The 21,877-nt window shown below is 27.6% G+C and overlaps 2 protein-coding genes across 4 annotated transcripts in view; one reads left to right on the forward strand and one right to left on the reverse strand.

The window, feature by feature from the left end:
- Window positions 1–2,604: 2,604 nt before the first annotated feature.
- LOC107439745 (BRISC and BRCA1-A complex member 1) lies at window positions 2,605–18,998 on the reverse strand. The gene is made up of 8 exons (XM_043044321.3): window positions 18,407–18,998; window positions 12,554–12,612; window positions 11,635–11,755; window positions 10,614–10,695; window positions 10,496–10,520; window positions 9,541–9,655; window positions 8,221–8,307; window positions 2,605–2,859 (listed from the first exon to the last, which is right to left on the reverse strand). Exons 1-8 carry the CDS (start codon window positions 18,776–18,778, stop codon window positions 2,653–2,655), a joined length of 1,068 nt encoding a protein of 355 aa, XP_042900255.2. The 5' UTR covers window positions 18,779–18,998; the 3' UTR covers window positions 2,605–2,652.
- Window positions 18,999–19,181: 183 nt separating this feature from the next.
- Window positions 19,182–21,877, forward strand: part of LOC107439743 (membralin) — a 48,541-nt gene continuing 45,845 nt past the window's right edge. The window contains exon 1 of one of the 3 annotated variants that reach the window (XM_016052428.4): window positions 19,182–19,492. The gene's annotated coding sequence lies outside the window, so the exon portion shown is untranslated. Of the gene's footprint in view, window positions 19,607–21,877 lie in introns of all 3 variants that reach the window. The other 2 variants (XM_043044322.3, XM_043044324.3) reach the window with 2 other exon arrangements.

A 21,877-nucleotide genomic window follows, 5' to 3' on the forward strand; every position in this document is an offset into this window, starting at 1 on the left:
TTCATCGTAATATGTAGGTGCGTTTTGGAGAAAACGCCAAAATAAGCGAATTTAGAAATTCGGGATTGTTTTGATTGCGCCAATACATCTTTCCAAAAAATTGTCATTTCACATTTCTTCGTATACAGGATTGATTTCCTCTTGCGCCGTCCGTTAACCTTAAACTACGTAGAATGGCTGGTTCGATGATCATGCTTTTCCACTTTAACAAATAGTTTCTGGGTAAAAGTGTTTCGACCATATATACCTCCAAATTTTTTTTAAAAATCTCTATGCCAGAAAACCCATTAAAATATCCTCTGCTCTAATTTGTTTAAGCTTAGGAACTTTACCATTAAGATTGAGTCTTGAAAGTAAACCATTCTCGCAACAGTCTGTTGTGAACCGGGGAATCATGTAGGATAAGGCTCCACAATTTCTTGACCAACGGCTTGATTGTGACAATGTGGTCAGTATTGCGCACAGGTCGCTTTCACTTCCCATACAAGCTTTTTGAGTGAGCTTCAAGCAGCCACTAGGGATCGAAACCTAGTTCTTCACGATGACAGTTTAATGCCGTAACCACTGAACCAGGGCGGCTCAGGATTGGGTATTAGAACGTGAAATTTTTTTATTAAATCAAAAGTTATTAGATTGTTTGATTCTTTTTAGCGTGTGATAAAGTTTTTTAGGCATTTTCAAAAAATTAATTGTAACTTAAACAATCCAAGTATTGAAATAAAGAGTTCTATTTCCGAGCTAACCTTTTGAATATTGTGGTAGCTCACAAAAAATATGTCAGTACTAAGAAGGAGATTAAATGCACTTTAAATTATTCTTATACGCATTTAAATGATTCCAAATAGCCCTGCAGTCCCGAAAAGAAAATAACTGTTTCATCATCACTGAATGCTCATTTGTAAATTGAGCTTTTTCCTTTTCAGTAACAATGATAATTTTTTCTTAAAACTATGATTTATTTTAAAGTGCAACTTGATTTAGTCTACGTAAAATATAATTTAAACTGTTGTAGGGTAAACTAACCAGTGAAGGAACACTTAAGCTTCGTTTGCCTTTCAAAAAATCATATTAATTTCAAAATTCGTAGTTTTAGTTAAATGACAGTGTCAACATATTTGTTACTAATTGCAAATTATGTAAAAAAAATTGTAGAGAACTTACATAATACTGTTTTAAAGTTTTGAAGGTTCAAATAATAAGTAGTAAGAAGACCAAGAGAAGGAACAGCTCTTACCAGTGAATGAACACCCAGTAATGGAACACTTAATTTTGGTTATTTTTTAATGCTCTTTATGAATTTATAAGCCATACAAATATTTAAAAACAAGCCTATTCTTGAAATTATAACATATAAATACTTGGAAAATGTTAACTGTTTTTTGTAATAATCAATTGAAAATTAAAGTGTCAACATATTAACACATACTGTTTATTCACTGGGAAATCTATACCCAGTAAAGGAACATGTCTGTTACCTCACTGGTTAGAAGTTGTTTTTCGTATTTTTAACATACTTTTGAAGCGGAACATCCCTAAAGGTACAAGAAAACTAAAGTTTATCTTTTATTTTCATTAACTTAGAAAAAAAAAAAAAAAAAAAAACAGTAAAGGAACACTTGTTCCTTCACAGGTTTTTCATCGTTTGGTGATCCAGTGAATAAACACCCTCTTATCTCAGTACTTTATTATGCTATGATGCCTAGAAAAAAAAACGTAACTTCAATAACTATATTTTGAATTCTCTTTTTCACAGTGAGAAAAATAAAACTATTACATGCAATTAATTCTACTTCACACATATCAATACAAACACTCACCTTATAATTTTTTCAAAGAAACAAGGTGTTGCAGAGATAATAACAAATTCAAAAATTTTTCCAGAGAAGTCTGTTTGACCAGGTAATCCAAAACATTGCTAGATGACTTCCTATTGTTTGGCAGTAAGCTATTGTTACCAATCAATCTAAAGAAAAACTTTCAAATTCTTATTTTTAATCAATATAAATGAAATGTTCCTTCTCAGGGTAGTGTTCTTTCACTGGTTGGCTTACCCTATGTGACAAAAACTGTTAACTTACTCTTGATAATTTTAATAACGCATAAAAATAAAGACATCTTGGATATATATATATATATATATATATATATATATATATATATATATATATATATATATATATATATATATATATATATATATATAAATTTGTATTTTAGGTAAATTTGATTAATCATACTTCTATCCACCGAGATATTTTACAGTGTTTTTTTTTCTCCTTGTTATGAAAATATAATGATTTGTGAAAGACGATGATTGAATGCCATGCCACTTTTAATTTATCACACCAATTCATTAGTTATTTTGATTTTCAAACAGTTGTTACTTAAGTATATGCCAATAATTTCTATTGTCAAAAAAAAGAAAGAAAAAATGTTTGAAATATATGCTCATAAAACAATAAATATGAAGTTTAAAATACATATCAAAATTAAATAAATGTAAAGTTATATTATTCATTGAGATAATTTCATTATTTGTAATGCTTTGGGAACATTTCAAAAACCATACTTAATGGTAAACAGGATGGACAATACAGAAACACATAAGATAAAGAAATGTTTTATTTATCACATAAAAATTGAAAAATATATTTAAAATGAATTTTTATACAAATGATTTATTCTGCTACTAGAAGCAGGACAACGTATTCTATAGGAGGCATCTTTTTGGGTACAGCGTTGCATAGGATGAGCTAATAACTTTGCCATACAGTTATGTAGTTTAGTTGTATTGCGAGTTACTTCAAAAATATAAGATTTATTTTGTGCATCTAAGTCACACAAGGCTTCAAAGATTTCCTAAAAAAAAATTATAATAAATAAAATAAAGACGAATTTATATATAACAGAAAAACATTTAAAGAAAGTCTGTCTTCTTTTCCCCCCTTTCAAATTAATGTAAGGGCAGTTATAATATTAGTTAAGAAACTTTGAAGGTATTATAAATTTTTTAACACCAGAACAAATCAAGGTTGGCAAGTTTCTGCCGAGGTGGTTAAAACCACTGGTAGAAACCAGTTAAAACTGGCATGGCAGAAACCCTTTTCTGCCACATTTGTGGCAGAAATTCAGAAAATGACATAAAAGTAAGTATTGAGATTGACATACAATGGATAATTCATGGAAAAAACAATTAAATGTTAAACAAAGTACAATTTATTTACAAAATTATCACCATTCAAATTCAAATATTACATTGTTTGCACTCTGCAGAAATCTGTAACAAAAGACACATTTTGATGCAGTTTCTAAACCGAAACAATTTCTCAGTTTGCTATGCATGAACGAGAAATTTGAGAAGATTTTCTCAAGTCCAGCAGAACTAGCAGGCATTGCCATCAAGGAACAAGCAAGATTTGTGAAACTCTCATCCATTGCATATTTTTTAAAACTGGACCACCATGTAGTAGCTGGGGTAGTTGTCAAAACTTCACTGGAAAAATAAATTTCAGGAAATGGGGCCGATTTGTTTTGCAAAGCTATGACATTAGGTACAAAATCTGGGTTAATATTGGCGAGTAAATTTCCAGCACTTTCTTCTTGAGAACATGATAATTTCAATCCCAAATACTTTGGATGCAGCATATAAGCTAGCAAATGATAATCAGTAACTGCCTGTTTAAATCTGTATGTCACTTCTTTTTTATAAACAGCCATAAGATTCTCTTTACTTAATTCATTTTTCAGTTTACTTAAACAAAATGTCATTAAGCAATTACTAGAACTAATATAGAGGTTTTTTTTAGTTTCTGCTAATTTTTGCCGGTTATAACCAGTTTCTTCCACTGACATGGCAAAAACCAGTTTCTGCCGGCAAAAAGCCAACCCTTTAACAAATGCATATAGTTTACAGAATTCCCACTCAATTTCAGATGTAAATTTCATGATTCAGATGTAAATTTTATAATTTCAGATGTAAATTTCATTTTTAAACAGTGAGACTTTCCGATATTTTAAATTTTTAGCTTCATGAAATTTGAGATTAAGCTTATATGTCATATTTTGGTGAGAATTAAAAAAGTATTTTATTCAATATTTGTGAATCTTATTTTTGTTTGCTAATACTTCATTTGGAAAAAAAATTTGCTAATTACAAAAAAAAAGATTAGATTATATAGTGATCATATAATGAAATTATTTATTAATGGAATGTGAATGCATACTGTAGGTATTGGTTGTTTATGATATGTTCATTCGTACATAATTATTAATTCAATTTAATGAACATTTCATACGTTAATTAAAATCTTAAATTTTATACTTGAAATGCTTAGAAAACAAATATTTAAAACTTCTCTATTTTCATACATTTCTAAAGCAAAAAATATAAAAGAAAAAATTATTTTTGTACATTGTAAGCCATATAAAGAATTCAGAAATCGAAAAATACATATGAACATACCATGTGCCACACAAAGATTTGTGCATTTCATTTTATGAATGTATGCAATGTCTCTAGAATTCCATTTTAAATTTAAAGCAAATTACGCCCTTATTTGTAACTTAAAACTAATAACGTAACACTTAATATCATTACAAAGAACCATTTCAGCAACTTCATCATTATGCAATTCATTTTACATTTAGAAGGCAGAATAAAGACTGAAATAGTTAATCTCATAACCATTTCATTTATTAATCCCTGTGATGCCAGAATTGGCATACACATATTTATTTTCTATCTTTTAAAATATCTTTCATTACTTAAGCTGATTTTTTATTAATAGAATTACATTTAAAATAAATCACAAACTTAATCTTTTTAAAACAAACATAAAATATTTATTTCTTCTCTTCCAGATCAATGTAACGGATACTTTTTTATTTCATTATTATGCAGACATATTAATTCACTGTCGCCTTTAATCGAAAACAAAAATCTATTTATAACTTTTTATTCTAATTTTCCAACGGCTAAATGTTTCGGTTGCATGGTTGTAATAATTCACATAAATTTGTTGGCGACTCGTGATCGCCAAGGTATTATTTTAAACCCAATATTGATATGCTGGTTGGCCTTGTTTTGGCTATGCTATATTTTAATAAATTGCCAATTTTGGATCTCCTACCCATGCTTCTGTGTCCGTCGGGAACAAATTACACGTACTTTTAATTTGGCTTTTGATTAGGCAGGTTGTGGGGGATTTGTCTCCCATGGCCTGACCTATTTTAATATTACTATGCAAAACTTATTAAACTGAAATTCTTATGAATGATATTTTGTAACTCGAGCTCTGCAAATATATAATAAATAAAAGCTTTTTATTATTTCTGATCCAGCTCAAGTATTATTTTCATCACCCTTCTGTTTTCACAATCTTCAATTTGTCAATATCTTCAACTAATCCACTATACCAAATGCAAACTCCAACCACACCTTAAAACTCCACCTCCATCCACACTGGAAATAATAACCTTCACCATAAAATGGCACCCTTGGCTTTTTCTTCTTCTTCATAATCCCTTTGGTAATAATCAAGCAATATTGTTTCAGTATATAAAAAGTACACATTTGAAAAAATCCACTTATCTTCGGATAGAAGGTCTTTTCATACTATCTTGGAAAATCCACTTATCCTCGTGCAAAATTGGATTTTTGCCCAACAAAACCAGAAAAACTTACGTGGCAAAAGCTGAAAAAACTGTCTTTTATTTCTTCTAGGTTTTCTTTAAAAAACCTGTGTTTTGGTGAACCCAGATCTCTTGCCACTGCTTTGGATAACATTTGAATTAATAGTTGTTTCAATTAGTCGTCCTTTTGCTGTTCTTTTAATATTTTTTTTTTAATACTGCTTAGCCAAAGTGCTTTAAAGCGTTTTCCAAAGTTTGTGGCTTGCAATCTCTTTTCCAATTTCTAAATTATTCTTTTCAGCAGTTTCAAAAAGTTTAAGTTTTTAGCTTCAAATTCTTTAAGCTTATATTCTGGATTCTTTTTTCTTTTCAAATTCATTTTTAGGTAGGTTGTTGTTGATCATTATTTTGGGGGCAGTTCATACTGGAAAAAAGAAATGATAGTTTGAGTGTGATAAAATTCTCTGAATTTTGTTTGATTCTGTCGCCATACAGAATGATAGTATAATTCTCCTTATTTTGTCTGATTTTTGGTGCCTTCTGATGAATAGGAAAAAATAGAAGTGCAACAGTTTTAAAATAAAATAGAAATGACTTGAGTAAGCATAATTAAATATATTCAATTCCGAAGTTGCATATTTTAGTCTTGAAAACAAATAATTACGTCATTCAATAATGTAAAATAAGTAGATACTTCCAATTTACATTTACAGTTACAATTACATTACAGTTAGTTATACCTTATTAGTTGTTTCTCTAATTTAGAAATTACTTATATATATAGGCTTAGCAAAAAAATTCACATAATGAATATTTTGTACAGCCAAGTTAGGGCTTGAAGTTGGACACTGAAAATAAAACAAGATCCATTGAAATTTGTTTATAGAGGTCTTACACATGATTGCACACATTTTATACACATGAAAAATCCCATAAAATCTTGTGACAGGCTTTAGCATAGAGGAAAGGGTGTAAACGAGGGGACAAAATTAAATATTGACATTTAGACAAATTTGTTTTAAATGTAGTTTTTTAAAAATGAAATGTAACCAACTGCAAAATGATAAGAAGTTATAAGTGCTTTGAGCACAAAAATACAATTTTATGTTTGAACTTTTATATACATTTGATTTAAATATCAAGGCAAGTGAAAATCAGTTTAGAAGCAGAGTTTCTAATAAATTTATGTTTAATCTAAAGTGATCAAAAATGAATCAACATGACTAACATTTTTAAAGTTTCAAATTTTTTTTTTTGCATAAAAAGTACTATTTTTAATTTGTACTTTGTATGAACAAAACCCCATTTGTTCGATCAATTTAGGTTTTGTCTTATTCAATTTAGCATAAAGAAATACAGGGGAAAAAGATACCCCCAAAAATATAGTTATAGCTGTTTTTTGAAGTTGTTCAATTATCTAGATCAGCCTTGGTCTGAATAATTGGGGCTATACTCTGATACCATTTATAACTATAACAGTTTCAAATGAAAGTTAGTTAATTAGAAGATCTTTATAAAACAAATCTTGAAACTTGACGATTGGCACTATATAAAATTTTTGGTTACATAGATCATTTGACATAACATTATGCTTTCCTCTTAAACATTTAATTATTTAATTTTTAAATGCAAACTACTTTAAAACACAAAACATGCACATAAGTCTATCTTTTTTTCAAAGATTATAAAAACAATGAAATTATCTAGAATGTTAGAATCATCATAAAAAAATATATCAATTTTGGTTAGCTTAATTTCTTAGTACATAGTTCTTTTTGCACCCTGTGAATAGTTAATAGTTCTTGCTTGGTCTCAAAAATTTCTTCAATGCAATTTTAATTGTTTAGATCAGAAAAGTAATGGAGTATAATGGTTAATAGAACTGTATTACATAGATCTTCTACTATAAACTTAACAATATGAAATAATAAAATTACAAACATAAAGTTAAAAAAAAAAAAAGAAAAAAAGATTAAGTCATGCCCTGTGGCAGAACCTCTCTAGCACTAATATCTTTCCGCAAGATACTTTTGATAATAACAAATATACATGTTACTAACTAAATTTAAAGTAACAAAAATTTTGTGCTTACAAAAAAAAAATTCTAATAAAATAAAATTGTATTTAAGTTTTAAATGAATATGTAATATTTTTTTAAATTCTAATATCATGGGCAAGATTTTCACATTTTACTGGACAAGACAACACACTAAATATTTCCTTTTTTGCATTTTGTAAATCATCACATTATAAAATAAATAAATAAAATCGTGCAATCTGTAGTAGTGACTTTCCCCTCTGATGTGTGAAAAAAGGCATCTTTTAATTATAATTTTAAAAATAAAACATTTCTGCAGAAAACCAAAATTATTTACTTCTTAAAAGAAAATTGTTTCTGCAAGAACTCTGTAATATTCTGCAACAATGTCGCTGTGATTCTGCCCCGGGGAAGTTATGCAATGAAGACATTTTTTGATGAAAAATCTATTTTAACAACAATCTTTTTTAAAAACCAATAATAAAAGTTACAATGTTTCATTACACAATGCAGGCATAAAAATTTTTTAATATAAGAATTCAATAACATACCTGACATTTATTGTCATCAGTGGGAGGTTCATGGATATAAATAATATCAAGATATATAAAGGGATAATTGACCAAAAACTCCTTAGCCTGTATAAAAAAATAACATGATGCATTTAGGAAATAAATATACTGATAGTTTTATTATAATTAATTCACAAATCTATTCAAATATAAATAAAGAAAATTTTATACTTCTCAGGCTTCCATAAAAACAATAAACTGTTCAATTACATTGGTAATTAGAAAAGAAGAATACATTTATTTATTTCGAGAAACAAAGCTAACCTTTAAGCATTACCAAGACCACGGTTAGCTTGCTTACACTTTTTAATGGTTTTATTGAATAATGTTTTCTAGTGCATATATTGGCAAATTTTTAAAATTAATAATTCATGGTTAATATACTTAATTAAAGTAAGCACTTTTACAAAAGAATCGAAAATATTTAAACCAATATCCACTACTTACACTTATTACGATTCACAACAAACTGTACTTTCTATAGCATGAGAACCAAAGCTATTACAAATTACTTTCTATAGTAATATTATTATAAAAAGAATAAAAATGTAACAGTATGGTTCAATAGTTCTTAGTATTGAGATGGAAATTGACAAAAAATATCTTAACAAGAAGTTTTAAGCTATAAGAATGAAAAGTTTCATTCGAGAGCCAATACTCAAACACTTAAGTACCACTTCAATATATATCAACACATAAAACAATAAGAATAAAAAATATATATATTTTTTTTTACCACCTGCTACTAGGCATTAGTGGAAGATAAAAAAGTTGAATTATTAATAGTTGTAAAAATAATAATTGAGAATTTATGAATGAAGTATCAAACTGCAATTTAAATTTCCTATAAATTTTAAATACTTTGTTTCTATAATGAATAAAAAGACAAAAATATGAACTAAGTTATAAAAAGAAGAAAAAAATGTGCACAAAGGTTGCAACAAAAAAGTTTGGAGAAACGCAGGCCAACAAGAATGCTAAGCTGGTTTTAATTCTTACCTTCACTAACACACATAATTAATTTTATAATACAAATTTAAAGGATTTTCAAGTTCTTTTCATGAAATTCCTCATAGTTACTATTTTTATCAATAGAATTTGTATATGTTTGCTTAACAAGTTAATTTTATTAATGCTAATAATGTAGCCAATTTTGCTTAGCATGCTTATAAACAATAATAATGTAAACTATACTATAGTTGCGGAACATTACATATACTATAAGCAATTTTTAAGCTTAGGTTTGCTATGAGTAAACATTTTTAATATCTTAACACAAAATTCAAGAGTTATGCTTACTTCTTCATCAGAAAAATGTATCATACAACTAGATCGTCCATATATAAGAATCACTCTAAATATACAAGGCAGTAGAGATATTTTTTTTGGTAATGTCATTTCATATTTCCCTGTTCTGTAATAATATAAAAGTGCAGTTAGTAATTTCGATATAATAGAAAAAATATCAAGATACACTTAAATTTTTTCGTAAGAAAATAATAAGCTCTTTAAGTATAACATGCATAGTATAGTATTTAAGTTTCTTATGTATTATATCTTTCGCATTTTTATTTTGATTAGAATAATTTTGATGTTAAATATATGTTTTATTTGATATTACAAAGGACAAAGTTAATTTATAGGCTGTTGCAAGTAAAGAAAAGTCTATTAGGTTAATACAATAAGATTTGAATCAACTTTTGCTCTATTTATTTCATTATCAAAATAACGAACTTGCAGTATAGGTAAAACTAAGTTAGCTAAGGTAAAATGTCCTGTAGATAGATATTACTTCTTAAAAAAAGAAAAACTTTAAGAAGTGTATAATTTTTTGCTAATGCAAAAAGTAATTATCAACTATACTTTCAATTTATATTAAATTTAGTAGAATTTGTGATGATAAAGTAATCAAAATAAAAGAAGAACAATAATCTAAATAATATACTATACTATCTTTTAACAAAGACTTAAATTCAAAATAAATTTACATGGTTTCAATCTTCTTTTTATTTTATGCACAACAAATGAAACAAAAAATTGCAAATGTTAATGACAATTTTTAATAAATTCAAATAGTGCAAAAATCTTATTTGATTGTTAAATCTCACACCATTCCCTACAAAATAGGGATTCAAAATAACTAATAGTATATATATATTTTAAATTAGAATGAAAGAGATATTTAATTTTAGTAACAGTGTAATTCTTAATAAACATAATAGCTATTTTATTAAAAGAGAAAAATATTACTTACATTAATGTAACAATAGAGGCTAAATCTAATCTCAAGTTAAAGAAATTACAAGCATAATGTTTATAAAATGACACAAAAACTACTGGATAAAATAAAATAAGATTATTTAAAAGGATACCGCAGCTTGAGCATGGTTGAGTTTCACTCAAATCTTCTAACGACTCAATAACCTCCTTTGGGTCATTTGTAAATTCTCTCACCTAATTGGGGAAAAATACACACATTGCATTTATATTTTAAATCTTATTAGAAAATAAATAAATATAAGTATATAACAGGGGTTGAGAATTTAACTAAAGCCAAGGTGTTAATTAAGAGAAGACATTGGATCGTTCCAGAAAATAAATTAACAATCCCTTTATTTTAAATCTTGAAAATACTTCTTATGTTTAATGTAAAATAAGATGGAGATATGTAGATTTATGTTATAAATCCTATAATAATAAGCCACACATATTATTAAGCAGATGGTTCTTTTAATAAACTATCACTTTACCCATTTGTTTACTGACTAGCTTTTCAGCATGAAAAGCAACAAGCAGAAAAACGTGTATAATGAATAAGTAAATTTTATGGAACCTAAGCAGGGTAAAAATTGTCCGTGAATAAAATTTTCTTCCTCATTGCCCCCCCCCAACAAGATTAAAGATTTAGTTTTCTTATGCCAATTTCCCCTCCTAACAGGATCTATAGAATTTCTTAAGCATATTTCCTTAGTATTAATACAAAATCATTTTCATATCCCGTAGCATATTTCCTTCGTATTAATATAAGAAATAGAAAATCGCAACTTTAAACACACATCAGAAGCTAAAGTTTCTCAATATATTCTCCCCCCACCCAATAAGATTATCGATTTTGTTTTCTTATGCCAACCCCCCCCCCCACTAACAGGATCTATAGAATTTCTTGAGCATATTTCCTTAGTATTAAAGGAAGAAATATAAAATCACAACTTTTAACACACATCATAAGCTGAGATAATATTAATAACTCATAATTTGACACAATTAATTAAAAATGAAACTGGTTTAAGTGTATAGCCAATAAAATGAACTATCACTCAACATAAGAAATTAAATAATAGTGAAATTTATATATAAAAGATAATGAATAAAAATGATGTCAAACATACATACCCATGTTGCATTTTCATACAAAACCATTAATGAATATTCATGCTTTCTACTAATAAAATGCTTATTTTCTATAAACAATTCTATAGTTCTCTTCACCATGCTCAAAGGAGAGTGTTGCGACCTAAAAAAATTACACAATCTTAGGTATACTTATTAGTATTATTTTACTTTATTTACTTTATTAATAAAACTCTAGAAAGGAAATGTGTGCAGTTTATTATTATTATTTTAATATTAAAATTTGTATTTATTCTTATAAACTTATAAATGACCATTTTGTACATTATTTTAATGAAAAGAACATTAAAACTATACATTAGGGTCTAAAATTACCGAGATTATAAATGTAATACTATTAATCTTTTGCTTATGGCTTCTACAACAAGTGGAGTAGAATGACATGCTCCACCATGGTAAATGTCTGTCATAAAAAAAGATAACAAAACTTAAAGTTTATAATAAAGTAAATTCATAACCACAATTTGCTCTTTATAAAATGATTATTTAATTGCTTACAATCAAAAATAATGTTAATTCATCATAATATTTTAGATGCTAAAACATTCTGATGCAAAAGTAAAAATCAATATCAGCATATCAAATATTAATTTTTGTTTTGCTTGTGTGCCTACAAATTAATGTGATTTCCTTTCTTAAAATTCGTAAAATTAAACTAGCGTTATCTAAAACCAGTTAGTTTCATTAGAAGGTACCCCAATGGCATTTATAAAGTTTATTGCAGGAAGAAAAAAAAAAAACTTATCAGGTATATGGGGACAAAAGAAAGAAATTAGTGGACTGACAATGCTGAATCTGAAAAAGTAAAGTTATTTTAAAACATATGAGAGATTTTAAAATAAAACAAAAGATATAAACATTAGACCTCATATAAAGAATGAACCAGTAAATTAATACTTACCCGTCACCAAGTCTAAATGGTGTTTGTTCCATATCAGACGACATATCCAGGCAAAATATCTGAAATGTAGAAAATAACAAAAGTGAGAATTTATGAAACAAATATAAGTACTTATTCGACAGTACCTGGAATTGAATTGAACCATATGCGCTGCTGGTACCATTTGAGCCTTGAAATCCCAAAAAATTAGGAAGGACTACCTTTTTAAAAAGCAAAATGGCTATCTAAAGTCAGCAAACAAACTGGAGAACCCCAATGCACACACTCAAACAATACACATGCATAATAGTTCAAGTAAACAAAAGATAGAACAAGCTATTCTCAGTTAGAAAACAGGCCTTCTTTTGTTAAATTGTAATTCTTATTTGCAGCCGAACATTATAAACGAGAAAATACCAAAACAGCTTTTTGCTTTAATAAAGGCAGAATTTTATTTTTAATTTAAAATTAATAAATTACTAAAGGTAGATAGATATATCTTAAAACTGTCATATTCAACGATTTTGAAGAGGCAACAAGTAATTTTCTGGAAAGTTTAGAAAACAATTGTTTTCTTTTTAATTTTTGTAATATTGATTTTAAAATTAAGAAAATGATTGAGAATTATTAGTTTCGTATTTTCCTTTAATAGGGCAAGATCAAGTTTTGAGTGAGTTGCCCCGGTTAAGCATTTCTATTAATGATGTCACCACTTTCTCGCTCTTTTTTTCTTCTGCCTGCGCATCAAATTTGGGGGCATTGTTTTTTCACTTATTTCAATTTAGTTGTTGTATGGCAGTCAGTAGTGTAATTTGGTTATGGGATTTATGTTTCAAGTAAGTTTTTGTGCGTTTTATTCTGATGTATTAGTCTTGATTTTATACTTTTGTATTTGCTTTATGTATTTTATGTTTTGTATTGTATTCTCTTCCTCGACTTTGGCAAAACCTTTGAGGTACAGAGAGAGCAATTTAGACATTTGCTGTGCTTTCTCAATAGAAAAGGTTTTGCATTTATGGCTTCCGGAGCTGGTACCCCCTGAAGACGTCAGCTTCAGTTGTCGTATTTTTTCATAATTTTCATTGTTTCTTTTGTTTAGATAATATTTTGTTAGATAATACCCAGGTAAATAACACCAACTACATAAATAACAGATCAAGATGTCTACTACACTAGGCTAGAACTAGAGTGTTGAATCTGCAGACCTTCTTCAAAAATCTTGTTTCATCTCACCATCAGTGAAAGTGGCAAAAAGAGAAAACTATGCCATATAAATTCATGCATTTCGCTTGACAAAAATCATTTTAAAAGGTTGCAAGAATAGTTTTTGCTTGAGATTTCATTCTGAAAGAAATTTAGTGTTACTACAAAGAAAAAGTTTTTTACAGACCAAAAAATTTGTGACAAAATGAAAAAAAGAAAAATCTTAAAACATAATAAGTTTTCAGGTAAAATAAAAATTCCTTTACACATTAAATCTTCTTAAACAATTTGCCTATTTTAAACAAACATGAATAAATAATTAAAAAATTTTTCGGGGTAAATAAATCATAAACAAAATTCAAATAAACAAATAGGCATAATTATACAAATTCAACAAAAAAGCTTACAAAATATTTAAATAAAAAGATGTTTTTAACATTATTATTTAAAAATGTTTCACTGAAAAATAGATTGATAAACCATTGTATTACATAATATAGTGTCAGGTGGGATAAAGTAAGTAAGAATAAAATCTAGCTTGTTTTTTAAAAAGAAAGCTCTAAAATGAAATCATTAAATTAACTTTACTGAAAATTTTGATGCATTGTTTTTCTATGGTAATGCATTCAAAGGAACATGTATGTCAGTATGCCAAAGTATGTCAGTTCTAAAATTAATATATATTTAAAAAAAAAAAAAAACATATTTAAATATTGTTTTAGAAATAAAAATGCTCTTAAATAAATGTATCATGATTATATTTAAAAAATAAAAGCAGATTTTTTTTTTTTTGATTATTAAAGAGTTAGGGTGACCTGGGATAATTCCTGATCAAAAAATGCAAACATCTATTTTGTGAAAAAACTATTCAAGATAGAATTTTAATATTTACTGGAAGTTTGAGGCTATATGAGATGAGTCCCATTTTACCTTCTTTTGTTTGAAAATCTAATTAGAATTTAAAAGGTTTTAAATTTTTAGTGATCAGGAATTACCCCTTCTCTTCATCATTTCTGGGGTAATTCCTGATCACTTCTGGGGTAATTACTAATCACCAGTTTTTATAGTAAAGGGGCTGTTTAAAAATAATTATACAATGGAAATTAACAAATAAGACATCAAGATCAAACAAATAAACCAAAAAGATATGTTTAAGCAGCTAATAAAACAATTTATTCAAAAGCAAGAATAAAGATTAACACTTTAAATTTTCTAAAAATCTTTGCATCGTGCCATACATTTTAGGCAAGCAACCAACTCATTCTCATGTTCTGCTGGAATATAAGAAAGAGTTCCCACATGGGTTACTTTTGCTGGATTTTTTAATTTCATTAAGTGAGAGTGTAAAGTTAAGTAAGGTATGTCAACAGCTCTGGCAGTAGCTCTCACTCTGAAATTTTCATTTTCATTTATTAAAAGAAATTCACTAATTTTGCTTTCTTGAAGCTTAGCATCCTTTTTAGGCTTATAATTTCTCACCATATTTATATTAGGCTAATTTATAAACTTAAAAATTATTCTAACAATGTACACACATAAAATTAAGATAGAAGAAAGGTAAGACAAACCAGAAATGGTGCAAATCAGAACACAGTTGTCTATACAGTTAGAAACAAATTTTGTGATTACAGTTGAAAATTTTATAGTTGTTCCACTTAATAAATATGAACTGTTATTTAAGACAAAACAATTACCTACTTATTAGTTATTTTTTATACTATTTATAAGAAGAAATGACAATGATCAGGAATTATCCCAGTGATTAATAATTACCCCATCAGTAGGGGGCAACATTTGATATAGTTTCCTATAATCAATTATAAGGTTTACAGTAGATGTGAAACAATTAAACAAAAGCTTACGCTATTTTTATATCAAAGAAAAAGAAAGTAACTCAAAATATTTATTATTAAGAGAAGGAGGAGGATCTTTGCAGAAATGTGCACATTTTGAAACCCATCTTTGAAGTAGAAAATACGGAAAGCAATTTAAAAGATACTTATTTTGTTAGATTAAACAAAAAACTATTATTAAGTAAATGTAGTTATACTTTAGTAAAGTGTACAAGCATTCTTGTCCATGTCTGAAATTTAAAAAAAATAAATTGTCTTTTTGAATAAAACTTTGGTGATCATTATTTACCCCAGAAACAGAGTGATCGTGAATTACCCCGGGTCACCCTAATATCCATGGTTATTAAAGTTTGGTTTCACATCACATGCAGTATATTTTGCTAAATTCTATACAATTTCATTAAAAGTTAGAAAGCTATTTATTTTCATTCAATTTAGTTATTTTAAAGGAACTGTTTTGTTTTCCATGAAAAAACTATCATATGAAGAAAGAAATTTGTGTGAAAACTCATCTACATTTTTAAATATGCTCACTAAGTTGTACTATCACGCTATTTGGTAATTTTTTTAATTGTATAGTATATACGTTATTTCCTCCCTCATTCTTCTTTTTAAAAAGTTAAATTAATCAAAGAAGTAAATTATTTTTTATTTATTACATTATAAAATATCAAGCATTAGACATTTTTTTAAACTAGCATAAACACTTATTAAGCCTAACCGTATACCCACTTTAACACACCTTAGAAAATAACTCATAATAAATTGAATTTTTAAATTTATTCTTAAATTTCTGTACTTTAGATGTCCCTCTAACAGGCTGTATTGAAATTAATATTTTTTGCCAGTTTTTAAAGAAAGTTCAACAGCTAAACCAACATACTGTATAAGTTAATCATAAACAAATAGTCTATAAACACTAAATTTTTTATCAGTTTTTATCACTTAAATAAAAATGTTTGTCACAATACCAGTCTCCAAAAATATTAAACAAATTATCTCAGTTTATAAGGAGAAAATAGATGTTTGTTTTTTAAACATATACCCACTTTATCCCAATTGTAATATATAAATAATTGTAATACATAAATTTACAACATTGGAAAAAACTCACCATTATTTTAATGCAAAATTATAATAAATAAAAATTATTCTAATTGTTATCAAATAATGATATTAAATAAAAAGTATTAAATAAACTCGCTGATTAGAAAATAAAATTAATTTTAATTTAAGAAGCTTATGGCTTCTAGAAATACAGTTTTTAAGAATTTTTGCAAGGTGTGTATGTAAGTTTTTAGATGTATTTTGATACTCTCTTTGATGATTTGACTGGCTCATGTAAGACTTATGCAACCTTTCATTTCTAAATATAATTTCAAAGATGAGATAAGTACACTATCAATTATGGCAAACATTAATTTTTCTTTTATTTAATTTTAATTTACTCACATTTTTAACTTTACACAAGCCATATTTATAAATTTTTTGTTTTGTCATGGAGAGAAAAATTTTTATCTACCAAAATAAGCTGAAGTACAATTTCAGATCATAACTTTTAATCTATCCAGAGTGATAAAAGTTTAATATGATTTAGGGTTCAATTTATTTTTAAGATAATGCCTGGCATAACTTATTTACACAACAGCATATTTATACATGATTGGTAAAGCCTGTGCTTTAAAATCATCTTAACAACAAAAACTTTTCCCTTCAGCGTCATTTAAAATATTCTTTTATGATATTCAGACTTTTTAATATTCTGAACTATTAGAATCAAATTGTCTTAAATTTATTTTAGTTTCAATAATATCTGTGCAGAAGAAATTAATGCATAATCATAAATGCATTTAAAAACTGAAAAAGTAAAAATTTAGGAAAAACCACCCTCACAGCATCATGATATGGCACTGGTACTATCAGGATCTAGTTCAAATGTCCCTACAAAAATGTTCTAAGAGAAAAATAATACAGTAGACAAAAGCAATAAAGCTATCTAGATTTCTATATTGGTAGTATCTATGTTAAAATGCATTACTAACAAATTTCAAATGGACATTAATATGCAAGAAACTTAAACAAAAAAAAAAAGTTTAAAGGGTAAGACATATGGTGAATTCCTGAAAAGTCATTAAATGCATATTTTTAAATTTATTCCAAGTACTAAAACTGAGCTGTTACATTTGAAGATTTCAGTTAGCAAAAACAAGTACTGATATGGAAATATTCCATAACTATTTACAGGAGAATATTTTCAAGATTTTTATTACTCAAATGATAATGAGAGCTAACTATTTTAGTTCTCCTTTAATATCACACTCACATCATGGGAGTTATTGATCCAATTAAAATACTGCTAAATGTTATAATCTTATTAAATTTTTATATTACAGTTAGATGTATAAATACTTAAATGGAGAAGAATTTCGTATCAGTATGTGCACTAAAATAATCGCCGAGTTTTGGCAACAGCGAAAAAAAAAAATCATGGAATAAAACCAATTTGAAGGGTATACCTGGTAGCTACTCCCCCAGTATATCTCTACACTTTTTTAAAAAAAAAATTTGAGTAAGTTAGAAGTTCGGTTTTTGGCATGACCAGATAGCAATATGATAATATTGCAATAAATGAGAACAAGGAATTTATCTGAAGAAAAGAGTTTAAACCCTTGAAATATTAATTAAATTCTTGAAGCATAAATATGTGGAAAGAGTTAGGTTACTTTTCTTATATGTTTCACATTAACATCATGATTTATAATAACAATTCAGAATAATAAAATGCAAGGATGAATGTAAAGTTATCACTCTAACTTACAATTTTCTCAGCACAGTTGATTTTTGGCACAGGTAGATGCGCATACTTTGAACTAGAATTAACATTTTGTTTAGACGAAGACCCTGACTGTGAATCAGATGCAGTGTTTTTCAGTTCAGGTTGTACAGTGTTTACAGGACTATTATTACATGTACTCTTACTCTCTGCGGATTTTGCACTCGGTTTATTAAGCTCAATTTTATCACTTTCAACTTTCCCATTTTTATCGTCGGGAACAGAGACAGAACATTTTAAAGCAAATAATTCAGGACTTATTTCTAACTCCTCTTCTTTGATGTTAGTTTTAACTGCTGTCTCAACATCTCCAAAGCTATTTAAATTTATCATGCCATCCTCTTTTGCAGACGACATTTTAGTTAATTTTTTTTATGGATAAACACCAATTTAAAGTATGACAGATTCGATAATATAGTAAAATTTAATAATCATCATATTTTTAACCAATTATAATAGTATATTAGATTTCCCTTTTAATATTAAAGTTTACTAAATCATTCCTTCAGAAAAGTGCATCTCAGAATGCAGAAAAATAGAAACAATCAACAATCCAGCTTTCAACTCACTTCGTTTCAGTTTATTTTTCAATAAAAAATTCGTGAAATAAAATCGTCTTTAAAGAAAAAAGAAATAAAAATATTCTGATTAAATTTCTTATTTGAAACATGATTTTAGTAGCTTAATGGTTCAAAGAATTATAAAAGCTTTGTTTTGTCTGATTTTTACCATCCTTGATTTTTTTTAAAAAATAATTTTCCTCATTTTTAATCCTTGGTTCAATGAAAAGTGTTTATTGAGATCTTATCAGAGAAAAAAGGCTATTGTTTTCTTTAATAAAAGACAAAATTTCCCTTAGGCGTCCTTTAATAATAATAATTATTAAAAAAGAAGTTTGACAACAGACCAGCAGAAGAGTCCGTTAATTCTCGAGGGCATAAGTTCTGAAATCAGGAAGTGAACTGCACATTTGTTTATTTGTTGTGTTTTTCTGTGACTTCTATTCCTTGGGGCAACTTTACTCAACTGATGACCTGATGATCTAACCTAGGATGTAATATGATGTAAAGAGTAAGATCAAAACATTTCATGTCATCTAAAATTTATTTCTAAAATGATCTTTATGTAAGAGAATGTTTAGTGTTATAAGTAAAAATTTTAATTTAATTGATTAATCAATTTAAGGTCAGTTAGTTTTGATATTCTGGAATTTTTAATCCAATTGACCTATTAGTATAAATTTTTTTGACCTATTGATATTAATTTATAATTTAAGATTATATATTTAATATAACTCATAATCTATTTATATGCGTTTGGTTTAACGTTTTGTAAGTCATCTTTTGCTTTCATGCTTTAGTCAATAATAATATGTATTCTTGGTAAAGTATGTTTTGAATTTTGTCTTTAATGAGTCTTAATTTTGTTGAATTTTGATGCCTTATTAGTTCATTAAATATGAATATTTAGTAAGTTTTAGTTTCTTAAAAATATTCTAATGTTTTATGGATTTACTGAAATACAAACTCATCAAGAAACTTCACAAGGGGTATCTGTATCGGTATCTGTTTACACCACCTACAAATGCTAAGGTACCAAAAGAATTAACTTGTACTGTTGTACTCTTTGAGTTGATTCCTTATTGTGATGTTTTTTTAAATTTTAATTCCTTGATCCCCTCAGCTCGAAAGTGACCAAAAATTTGGTAGTTATTTTATCACAGATACTGTTGTGATTGTGGCTTATCCTCCAACTATCTGACGCAGTCAGACAAGTTCCATTAGACCAGTGTTTCCCAGACTTATGACTTTTGTGTACCCTTTCTAAATTTTTCGTAGCGCTGTGTACCACTCAGGGTTGGGTTTTTGCTGTCAAAAACTGGTTTTTGACACGACAGTGGTAAAAACAGTCAAAAACCTACCATTTTCTTTAATTTATGGAATATAGCATAGCAGGTAATATATTATTTTCACATAATTGCCTTTATAAATGAATGTTGTAAATGATTGCTATTGATTTTGCAACTATATACATGTATTCTCATAGAAGGATATACATTCATATAGAAATATTGTAATGAAAATAGTGATACTTACTTTTATCATTATAGCTTGATTTGCAAAGGATTCAAAATTTTGCACTTCTTAATTGTTAGAAATAAACAAACAAACAAAAAAGCTTGGAACTATTAATAAATTCAGGAACTAAAAAGAAGAATTTAAAATTTGGCATTTCTTAAATATTAGAAATAAGCTAAACAAAACTTTCAAGGCTTGTAACTATTAACAAACTCTAAGTCAAGAATGACTTGACATTCTTCAGTTATGTAATATGCCAAACAAAATGATGCTTGGAAATGTTGAAAATTTTGTTTAGTATCCTAATATTTTACTTCAAATAGTATGTTTTGATATAATCATGTTGAGAAAATGCAAGAATCTGTTCTTAAATATCTTTTAACAACTTTTTTTCTAATTTTATTGCCCAAGAATGAATTAATTTTAAATTATAAGCAGTTAAACTAAAAAATACAGTTTTACCAAAATTATGGGTTTTTGACAGAGAATTGACATGACGGTAAAAACCATGGTATTTACCGGTAAAAACTGTCACGTGTCAAAAACTTGCCAACCCTGGTACGACTAATAAAAAATGAATGTATTTTTTTACTATAAAGAAATTGCACGAAAGTTAAAAATCACAACTGGCTGTTGACACTCCTAATTATTAACTGTTAGCTCTGCAAAATTTAGCCAATAAAAAAATATGTAATCCTAAATTTTCTTGGCTAGCTCTGTTTTTAAATAAAATTTTTGTTTGTTGAAAGATATTTCGTATAAGAACACGTACCCCCGTTAAACTTCCTGGGGGTACGTGTACCACACTTTGGGAAACACTGCATTAGACCGTTGACCTTCAGAAAATCAAGAATCACAAGAAGAGAAGCACATAATTCTCCCCTGGAAAGATCTAAGCAATCCATGATGTGTTCTGCTAAGGCCTGCTGAACATGACATTTAGAGCCAGACTGCTGAAATCCTCCAGCCCTCAAAATACATGAGGCTCTTTGTGTGTTCATTTGCCAATCTTGAAAATGAGAGAGAGAAACAAGAAACAAACGAAAACTGAGATGAACAAATGAAGAGCCTAGCTCCTTGCCCGCATATCAGTGGTGACAGGGAGAGCTTCCACTCCTTTGAAATTGCAGATTTGATCTTAGATTGATGTTCTCAGCAGGTAAGGGCCGAAGAGGAAGGTGTTGACTTCTGTGATTACAACCCTCCTTGGCTAAGCGATCCGCTTGCTCATGGTCATAGATGTCAATTAGGGATGGAATCCACTTAACTAATACAGATAAATGCAGGTACTGATATGTAGATGTTAAATCTTAAAACATTATTGTACTTTTAGAATTGAAATTAATACATTACATAGAAATAAGTGTACCTAAATGAA

Source organism: Parasteatoda tepidariorum, chromosome 3 (assembly GCF_982258835.1).
Source record: "Parasteatoda tepidariorum strain Cologne lab strain chromosome 3, Ptep-v5.0, whole genome shotgun sequence".
Taxonomy (NCBI): Eukaryota; Metazoa; Arthropoda; class Arachnida; order Araneae; family Theridiidae; genus Parasteatoda; species Parasteatoda tepidariorum.

Bases quoted from the DNA above. Each gene is read 5' to 3' on its own strand.
- LOC107439745 (XM_043044321.3), bottom strand. From the start codon at position 18,778: ATGTCGTCTGCAAAAGAGGATGGCATGATAAATTTAAATAGCTTTGGA. The intron at 11,756-12,553 runs GTAAGTATTAAT...TAATTTTTTTAG, and splicing joins CCATTTAGACTTGGTGACGG to GTCGCAACACTCTCCTTTGA. The intron at 8,308-9,540 runs GTAAGCATAACT...TTTTTTATACAG, and splicing joins TACATTTTTCTGATGAAGAA to GCTAAGGAGTTTTTGGTCAA.